This window comes from Fonticula alba (genome assembly GCF_000388065.1).
Source record: "Fonticula alba strain ATCC 38817 unplaced genomic scaffold supercont2.5, whole genome shotgun sequence".
NCBI lineage: Eukaryota > Rotosphaerida > Fonticulaceae > Fonticula > Fonticula alba.
In genome coordinates this window covers 799,937-809,495 of record NW_009242975.1, presented here as the reverse complement: position 1 = coordinate 809,495, position 9,559 = coordinate 799,937, and the positions used below count along the sequence as shown (strand labels likewise).

Here is a 9,559-nt window from a genome sequence, read left to right as displayed (position 1 = left end):
TTTGGGCACTTGAGAGAGAGCCGCCAGGCTGCTGGAGCTGCTGCTGCTGCTGCTGCTGCTGCTGCTGTTGCTGCTGTTGTTGGAGGAGGAGGTTCTGCTGAACGAGCTGCTGCTGCTGTTGGAACTGCTGGCGAAGCTGGGCCTGCTGCTGCTGGGCCTGCTGCTGCTGCTGGAGCTGTTGGGCCTGTTGCTGCTGGAGCTGCTGCTGTTGGAGCTGCTGCTGCTGGAGCTGCTGCTGCTGGAGCTGCTGCTGCTGGAGCTGCTGCAGGAGCAGGAGCGACTGCTGCTGCTGCTGCTGCTGCTGCTGCGATGGTGACTGCTGCTGGCCGGATTGCTGAAGCTGCAGGACCTGCTGGAGTTGCTGGAGTTGCTGGAGCTGCTGGAGCTGCTGCTGTTGCTGTTGCTGCTGCTGCTGCTGCTGCTGCGAAGAGCCGATATTGGCCGAGGACATGTCCTGCGAGGACAGTAGCTGACCGCTGGTGCCGGTCGACAGCAAGCCCATGGATGACTGGTCGCCGGAGGAGGATGAAGGGAAGCCGAGGATCTGCATCGGCGAGAGGAGCAATCCCTGGCCGGCTTGGAAGACCCCGGGGGCGGTGCTGGTGCCTGCCCCGCCGCCGACGGACGGGTTGGGCTGCTGCATGGAGGAGAGAGGGACAACGGTCGCGGTGCCGGCTTGGTTCATGGGGGTACCGGGGAGTTCGGCCTCAGGGGTGGTGGCTAGAAGAGGGGGAGGGGGAGGGGGGGGGGTCAGCTCCAGAAAGTGGGCAGAGTGGGAGAGAAAGGGACAAGCAGGAGGAGGGGAGGGGATGAAAGACACGAACCCGATGTGATCAAGATGTCAGGCACCGGGGCTGGAGTCGGGCGGCGGTCGGTGCTATCCGAGGTGATGGTGATGGCGGAGGCGGAGGCGGTAACGTGTGCTCTTCCGATCTACAAGCAGGAGGAGGGGAGGGGATGAAAGACACGAACCCGATGTGATCAAGATGTCAGGCACCGGGGCTGGAGTCGGGCGGCGGTCGGTGCTATCCGAGGTGATGGTGATGGCGGAGGCGGAGGCGGTAGCAGGGGGAGCCGCGTTGGGGGCCGAGGACGAAGCAGCAGAGGCAGGGGTGTTGGAGGCAGGGGCAAGGTCTTTGGCAGCCGAGGGCAACTGTGACGATGAGGGATGCTGCGGCGACTTTTGGACGGGATTGGCGGGGCTCAGGTCCAGGGTCAACTTGTAGGGGAAGCCGTTGGTGCCGAGGCCGAAGAGGTTGGGATGCGAGTGGTGGCTAGTCCGGCCGGGCTGGGAGATGGCGGGGGACCCGGAGATTCCAAGCGAGAGGAGGGTATCCACGATGGGGGTGATCTCGCGCTTTTTCTCCCGTCGGCGGGCGTCTTGGAAGAGTTTTTCAGATCGGAAGAGCGTCGTGGCCGAAGAGGTTGGGATGCGAGTGGTGGCTAGTCCGGCCGGGCTGGGAGATGGCGGGGGACCCGGAGATTCCAAGCGAGAGGAGGGTATCCACGATGGGGGTGATCTCGCGCTTTTTCTCCCGTCGGCGGGCGTCTTGGAAGAGTTTTTCGTGCTGGAAGCCGGGGACAGACCGGGGAGGGGGGGGAGGGACGGCGGAGGGACGGACGGGTGGGATGGAGGAGAGGGAGAAGAGGGCGACAGTCAGCGCGTGGGTGCGGGCGAAAGGCAGGGAGGAGAGGGAGAGGGACAAAGGAAAGGGGTCCGGGGGGGGGGGGGAGGGGCCTCAATGAGAAGGGGCGACCGGGGAGGGGGGGGAGGGCGAGCGAGGGATACCCCACGCAGGCATCCGATCACTGGGGAGCCCTGTTGCCCCTTCTATTCCCGCCACGCAGGGGCGCGTCCATCTGGCGCACGGCCCCGCGCGGTGGCGCCGAGGCGGCTGGCCGAGGGAAGTGCCCATGAACGGATCACGCGAACAACGCGTGCCATAACTCCCCCACCGCCAGCATTGCACTTCCCCCGGGCCAGCCGTAGCCAGGCAAGGAAGTGTCCAAGCATCGACACCGGCCCGGGTTTTTTTTTTTTATTTATCGCGGTGGCATCTGCACGCTCATTGATCGGCCCTGCCCGCCCTCCTCGCGGCGGCGTCTGTCGAGTTGTGGGTTTCTGCCCTACGCCGGGGAGGGGGCAAAGCACCGAGAGTCGGAAATCGGGTGTGGAGGGCGGAAATGGGAATAAAATAATGCAAGATTGATCTGGGTGCATGGCTTCTGATCTCGCTGCACTGGGAGGCAGACCCCCTCCCGGTCTGACAGCCCCCTTTCCCCGCATCCTGTTCCCCTGTTCGGTCTTGCCCCCTCCCTACTGTCCTGCCCCTGCCTGCCGCTCCTGCTGCACCTCTTGCGGGTGGCACCTTCTCATTCCCCACCCCTCCCGTGCGGGGCATCACCAGGTCCATTCCCCTGCCCATGTGCATCGGTGTCTCTTGCGATGCCAGCCCACAGGATCCCGGGCCCGGTCCCCCTGGCGTCCGGTGGCGATCGGGCCGGTCTTTTTTTTTTTTTTCCCCAGCCCTGCCTCGCCAAATGCACGCTCCCCCCGGGACGGCACTGGGCCACGGCGCCGAAAGCCCTGCTCCCTGAGGAAGCGGCCTCGGTGCTGACTCTCTCTTCTTTCTCGGGATCACCGGGCAGGTACCTACACATCCATGGCGCCGGATGGGCACTTTCGGGCACGGATATTCGAGATGCTGGCCGGGTCGTCGATCGAGGATGATGCCTTCGCCGGCATCGACCACATCCCCCAGTTCCCGGCGTCCGTCCTCTCCGGGGGTGATGCCCCACACGGTCAAAGGGTCCAGGGCATGGTCGCTGGGCGGCCCCGCTCGCGGTCATCCCGGCCCCCAGGTTCCCCCATCGACACGAGGCCCCTCTCCACCAGGCGGTACCTGGCCAGGAGGATCCACCCACCGGCGCGTGGGCCCCGCCGGGAGGTCCCCAGGACAGACACATGAGCCAGGAGCCCTCCACCATGCCAGCCGGCGCCTGAATCGCGGCCAAGCGCTCGACACCCCCCGGCCCCGCGATGGATCCCCCTCCAGCCAAGTCCCCCCGATCGGGTCGCCTCGCCTCCCATGGCGATGTAGCCAGCGGTGGCGACGGTCTTGGGAGTCGGGTCAGTGGGCCCATCGACACCGATGCCAGCACTCTTATCAGGACCCTGGTCGATGCTCGTGCCGGAACAGGTGTCTGTGCCGGTGTCGGTCTCGGTGCCGATGCCAGTGCCGGCGCCAATGGCGGCGACCATGACGATGACATATACGGCAGCGGCCCCAACGTCCTGGCCCGCCGCGCGCCACCGGTGACAATCAACAAGACGTGGGCCTTGATCCGATGCACGAGGACCCGCCTGTGCCGCCCGGGCAGCTGGTGGGGGAAATCCCTGCATTGGGCATGATAGCCCGGTGACAGAAGCCCCTCATCCTGCCAGTGGTCAAGGAGTGGCCCTCTCTTGATTCCCGCACAGTAGCCTCCCGGCTTTGCTGCTAGCGAGCCAGCTCGAGCGCCTCCCGCCTCCCGGCAGCTCGCTTGCCCGGAGCGTGTGCCCCTTTCAAGGCCTGCCGGTGGCAGGCTTCATCCGGGTGAATATCGCGCACTCGCTGCTGCATGGGCGCAACCATGTCAAGCTCTTTGAAGAATTGAGTTTTTCTGTGCCCCCCCCCCTTCCCTCTGGTCGGAGGGCCAGGCCATGGCCCGTTTCGTGGAAGCTCGCACCCGGCAGATCTGCCTGGCCAATGCCCTGCGTGTGTTGCGGGTTGAGTACCTCGGCTGGGTCGACCTGCTCACCGCGGTGAGCCGCTGTCCGCGAGGGGCACCGCGCTTTTGGCCCGATGCCGCTGTCACCGGGATCACGCACCTCCCCCCGGGCTTCGACGTCCGCCAAGTGCGAAAGCCCTCCGAGCGGGCCTGCTTCCCTTCCTCTTTCGACCGGCCCGGCTGCCCGGATGTCCAGGGGCATTTCCGCCGGATGTCCATGCGGCCAGCCTTTGGCCAGGCATTTGCGAGCGTGCACTCCGGCAACAGGGCTACCATGACGGCCAGCCCGCCGTGTTCCATGACCGAGGTCCGCCCCGACACGGTCATCTTTGACAAGACGCCGGCCGTGTCCAGCCCCGTCCCCTTTGAATGCCGCCTGCCTTGCGCCGTGCGAGATCTGAGCACCTTTAGCACCCCGCACGAATGCCCGCTCCCGGGCCACAACTCGACAGCATGCGCGTCTGGCTCTGACCCCGGACAGCTACATCTGTCTGAGGGTGCTTCGCCGCCCGGCCAGGCCCTTCGCCCTGCTGGAGCATCGCCATCGGGATCGCAGCATCTCGGACCACACCTTCGGGCGGATGGCACCTGCAAGCCGGCAGCCCGGGCTCCTGAGCCGCCGGACCGTCCGCTCGGCGGCGCCCTGACAAGCTGGTCCAAGTGCCGGAGCATGTCCGTGTCGCTATTCGGCCAGCATGCGGCGGGGCATCCGCCGGCACTCTGGGCCGCGCCAGTCCCAAGCCGATGACAGCGCGGGTGCGGCTGCTGTTCTCGTTGCCACCGGCGTCAGCGTCACGGCTCGGGCCATGCCCACCATCACCGATGCGACCTCCGGCGCCTTCATCAGCAGTATGGGCAGCTGCCACTCGGCCAGGCGGTCTGCCGGCGGCGATGCCGACATCGGGGTTTCCAACGTCCCTCACCGGGCCGGGCCTCCTGTGTGTGCGCATCGAGGGCAGTCAGTGGACCTCCCCAGGTTGGTGCGGAGCCCTTTCATCGAGGACGAGAGGGGAACAATATTTTGGAAGGCGGCCGCCCAATCGGCCGAGCACCATCGCCTGGCGGCCGACCCTTTGCTGTGGTTGCCAACGCCGCAGACAATGATCCCCCCCCCCCTTGCACAAGGGAGCACCATCAACCAAAGGGCGCAGTAAGCCCGCCATCCCCGGCGTCAGACACGAGGAGGCTGGCTCCTGAATGCCGAGCGTCGATTTTTCCGCATCTGCCTCGGGCCCTCGCGATCCCTTTGCACCAATGTCCGGCCCGCGGCCCCAGGGAGGACCGGTCGTCCAGGCACCTGGGGCAGCGCGCTGACCGTTGGTTGCTTTGGTGATGCCGAGTGCCATCCGTCTCCCCTCCTCCCGGTCGCCCAGGCGCTTGCGGCATCGCGAGCGTCCCGCTGTGGGTGGGTAAGTTCCACATGTTGCTCTGCGGCAGGGCCACCCGGGATGCGCCAGTCCTCGCCTCTATGCCGAGCTTCCGCCCTCGATCGCACTGCCTCCTGGTTTCCGCATGTCTGCCAGCCAATCTCCTCTGCCTCCTTGTCCCCTGTCCTTCCCCATTCCAGGCAGGCCGCTTATGGGCCGGCTTGCCGTCGGATTCCTTCCTCCCATTCACGAGCAACGTGCTCCATGCCCGTCACCGGATTGCCCATGACCCTCGGTCAGCCCTTTCCCGCCGGTGCTCGGCTTCTCCGATCCCGGCAATAGCTCGCCAGTAGGGCTGTTTCCCGTCGTGTAGTCTCCCTCCCCCCATGCCCAACCCGATGCTACCCCGCCCTGGCCATCTTCAAATCATCGGCATGTGCCTCGTCTCTCGCGCCGGCTCCGAGGCTCGGCAGGGCACCCCCCCCCCCAGGCCGATGCAATGAGAAACCTTGCAAATACAAAAACAGAACCGAAAAGCCAACCCAGTCAAGGTATGACACCCCCAGCAGGCATGACATTCGAAAAGTCGCTGTTTTCCTTGTCCCCTTCCCCGCGAAGGGGGTGAATTAAAGAAGGGGAAGGGCATAGGGAGAGAGGGGCAAGAGGGGATGGTACAATAGCATGCTTGAACACAGCTGCTCCCCTCTGCGAGAGGGAGAGAGCGCGGCAAGGGGGGCCGCTCGGCTGTGTCCGTGCGGATCCACCAGCGCGAGATGGCCGTCGGCGCTAGCACGACTACCCATGCGTCATACACTTTGCGTACTACTCACAGGCACGCACGCACGCACGCACGCACGCACGCACGCACGCACGCACGCACGCACGCACGCACAGGTGTGCGAACACAAAGGCAGGCGCGCGTGTCGTCTCTCGCCGCCATGGGCCCCGAAGTCCCCCTCGCCAATGGGCCGCCGACGCCGACGGCCGGCAGGAGCGAAAGGAAGAGAAAGGCCGATGAAAGCGGTCACGCGGCCGACACATCATCAAACATAGAGCTGGAACTCGGGCGACACGCCGGAGAAGGAGCTCACGGTCTTGCAGTCGGAGTGCAAGCGATCGCCGGTGTACACAATCCGGTAGACACCGGGCTTCGGGGTGCTCGGGGCCACGGAGGACCCATTTCCGGCGGTCCGCCAACGGATGGCCACCTGGGAGGTGAGGGTCTTCTTGGCATTGCAGTGCGGCTGGCCCGGGGACACACCGAGGGCGGTGCCCCGGCCGAAGCTCAAGTGCTGACCCATCCACCGGTACTCCTCGACAAGGTCCTCCTCCGGGATGTCCTCCATACTGGGGCGCAGGCTGTCCGAGGCCCAGATATACTCATCGGGCTCGTCCATGCCCTGGACAAAGGGCAGGCCGGCGTCAGAGCCATCGGCCTCATCGGCATTGCCGCCGGCGCCGGCGCCGCCGCCGCCGCCGCCGCGCGAGTTGTCCTTCTTCTGCGGCAGCCACTCGAGCTCCGTGTCCCAGTCGGCATCGGTGCGCACGGTCTGCCAGGTGCCACTGCCAAGCTTCTGCTCAATGCGCAGGAAGGTCCGCCCGCGACGGTGGTCATTGCGCGGGTTGGCGCCCCAGAAGACCGCCTCCACGGTGTCGCCCACGCGAATGCGCGCCTCCGGCCCGGACACCAAGTCCCCGAAGTCCACGCCGGTCGGCAGGACATCCGGGCTGAGCTTCGGCGAAAACCGGGTAATAAGCTTGCCCCGAAGATCGGGCGGCCACTCGCCCACCGGCACGGTGGAGTTGGTGACCATGGCATCGGCCAGCTGGCCGAAGGCGCTCAGATACCCGGCGAAGGTGTGCTCGCCGAAGATGTTGCTCGCCGCCTCGTAGCGCTGCGGCTGGTACTCCTCCTGGGTGGTGATGTAGTCGATGTAGCTGCTGGCCAAGCCGGTGACCACGGTGAGACCGGTGTTCCGGCCGATGACCCCGCCATCGATGAGGATCTTGTGGACACTTTCGCGCAGGCGCCGGCCGGCCATGGTGGTGAACTCGCCCGGCAGGGCGGCAATCGCCAGATCGCCAATGCGAAGGAGCTGCACCGGGACAATGTCCGCCTGCCAGGCATGCGGCAGGGTGGCCTCGCCGGTGGCAAGGAGAATCTGCGGAGAGGGGGAGGAGGGACAACGGCCCGAAGGGGGGGGGGGGGGGGCTGGGTCGGGGGGGGGGGGGGGGGGGGGGGGAGAAGAACCCAGGGAGCTGGCCGTTCACAGGGTGGGCACGCTGCGCCGAGGAGGAGGACGCCGCTGTGCGAGCAACCTCCCCGCTCGCCCAGACACACACACACAGAGAGAGAAACACTCGCAGGCATTGCACAAGCCATTCAGCCACGTACCGGCTTGGGACGCTGGCAGCGGACCAGCTTGGAGGAGGGCACGCGCAGGAAGTTGCGCACCCAGTTCCAGAAGGGCGACCCGCGCTTCTGGCCCTGGTAGAAGTTAAACATGCCAGGGCCATCGGTGGTCCCGGCGGCGAAGCTGTACCCCATGGCCGGCTTGCAGAGCTCCACTTCGACCGGCTTGCGCAGGGGCGGGAGGTTGGTCGGGTCCGAGAGGACGCGGCGATCGGAAAACCGGATGAACATCATGCGCGACTCCACCTCGGCCTGACTGCCGAAGGAGCCACCGGCCACGCGCCAGCCGCCATTGCCAATGTTGGCCGCCTGGCCGAAAAGACGCTTGGCCAGGAGGTACTGGCGCTCGCCGATGATTCGGCTGTTGAGGCGGTCGTCACGGCCGCTCGGGCCAACGCCGTGGCAGAATTGCGACCGCTGCAGACCGCGATTGTTCGGGCAGGTGGAGTGCAGCGGATCGCAGAAGTCCCCGGCCGCCGGCCCGTCATAACACTGGGCCCCCTCGATGTTGGGGGAAATGTCGCCCATGTTGGAGTTGAGGAAGGCCGCCACGAAGGGCGACTCGGTGCCGGCATCGGCGCTGCCGCCCGGGGGGGCCATCGCCTGCTCGAAGAGATACGACGCGAAGCCCTTGTTGTCGCCACTGATCAGGGTATTGGTGTTGTTGCGAGAGGTAGGGTGGACAGCTGAGGAGGCGAAGTCGCGGTCAGTCAGCCGGGCGAGCAAAACCGCAAGGCCCGGGCCGAGGAGGGAGGCCAGGCAAATGGCCCACATACCGAACCAGTTCATCAGGCCCAGGTCGACGGGCTTGGCATTGCCAGTCGGCACACTGCGCACCCGGAGCAGGCTCATCTCGGTGTCGGTGTCGCCGGGGTAGCGATCGCGCTCGGACTGGGGGTTCTCCAGATAGGAGGTGGGAGACCGGTTCCGGCCGATCAGGCCATCCCCGGGGTTGGGGTGTCCCTTGGTCGCCAGGATCTCGGCAGCCCTTCATTCATGTGGATGAAAGGGGGGAGAGAGGGAGAGGAAGATCAAGATGGACGAAAAGAGAGAAGGGCGGAGAAGGAGAGAGAGAGAGAGAGGGGGAGGGAGAAAAGGATGGACACGCGGGCCATCAACAGAGTGGGCAAGGCAGGGTGAGCAACAAAATCAAAAAGGACAGCCAGCAGAGGGGGGGGGGGAGAGAGGACGGGGCATGTCACGCACTGCAGGTCATCATGTGCCGCGACGATGGCCTCGGCCGTGCCCAGGACAATGGCCCAGTAGGAGTCCTCCACGAAGCCGGCGCTGGTCATCTGGAAGAGCACATACTGCGCATAGCCACCGGGCCCGGAGTGCGTGTGGGTGCCTGCCAGCAGGATGTTCGTCACGTCGTAGGGGGACACCTGGCCGCGTGCGGCGAAAATGCGCTGCAGCTCATCCAGCACACCGAACACCAGGTTCTCCGTGACAAAGGCAATGTCCATCAGGGCCACGGCCGCCAGGTGCGGGTCCCCGGTCGGGGCCTTGCCATACTGGGTGTCCTGCGGCCGGGACTGGACGTTGGCACGGCGCCGGTGCTCCTCGGGAATGTCACGAGCGTGCGAGGAGAAGGGGTCCCGGCCGTCGGAGTCGGTGGCCGCCGCCGCCGCCGCCGCCGCGGCCGCCGCACGCGCGCGCATCTCCAACGACGGGCCCACATAGTTGGCGTCGGAGTTGGCCCCCTGGAAGACAAAGGCCCGCGCATACAGGCGCGAGTCCAGCCCGCCGGTGGACTGCATGGGGTTGGCGTAGCCCATCATGTTGATCTGCCCAGCCGGGCCGGTGATATCGCGCCGAGCACGACCAGCACGGAAGGTGTCCGTCTGGATCTGTCGGGCCGGGGCCGCGGCCCCGGTCGCATGGAACAGGGCCAGGCAAGCGCACAGGACTAGCAGGCTGAGCAGCCGCCTCGGGGCCCGAAGGGGGCCGGAGGGGCGCATGCTGGCCATCGGGAGAGGGCCCACGAGAGGGGGGGGGGGGGGGGGGG

General features: G+C 66.4%; 3 protein-coding genes across 3 annotated transcripts in view; 1 reads left to right on the top strand and 2 right to left on the bottom strand.

The window, feature by feature from the left end:
• The window catches only part of H696_03373 (hypothetical protein), a gene marked incomplete at both ends in the record, with an annotated part of 2,768 nt that extends 852 nt beyond the window's left edge, over positions 1 to 1,916 (bottom strand). Inside the window, 3 exons of the mRNA XM_009497237.1 lie at positions 104 to 720; positions 973 to 1,457; positions 1,870 to 1,916. Coding sequence (XP_009495512.1) covers positions 104 to 720; positions 973 to 1,457; positions 1,870 to 1,916 — 1,149 coding nt within the window. The remainder of the gene's footprint in view (positions 1 to 103; positions 721 to 972; positions 1,458 to 1,869) is intronic.
• A 747-nt stretch (positions 1,917 to 2,663) lies between these two features.
• H696_03372 (hypothetical protein) lies at positions 2,664 to 4,418 on the top strand (the record flags this gene model as incomplete). The annotated part of the gene is made up of 5 exons (XM_009497236.1): positions 2,664 to 2,770; positions 3,106 to 3,333; positions 3,482 to 3,665; positions 3,737 to 4,159; positions 4,224 to 4,418. The coding sequence occupies 5 exons, from the start codon at positions 2,664 to 2,666 to the stop codon at positions 4,416 to 4,418; spliced, it is 1,137 nt and encodes a 378-aa protein (XP_009495511.1).
• Positions 4,419 to 6,007: 1,589 nt separating this feature from the next.
• H696_03371 (hypothetical protein) lies at positions 6,008 to 9,559 on the bottom strand. Its single transcript, XM_009497235.1, has 4 exons — positions 8,758 to 9,559; positions 8,328 to 8,539; positions 7,534 to 8,237; positions 6,008 to 7,300 (listed from the first exon to the last, which is right to left on the bottom strand). Exons 1-4 carry the CDS (start codon positions 9,519 to 9,521, stop codon positions 6,182 to 6,184), a joined length of 2,799 nt encoding a protein of 932 aa, XP_009495510.1. The 5' UTR covers positions 9,522 to 9,559; the 3' UTR covers positions 6,008 to 6,181.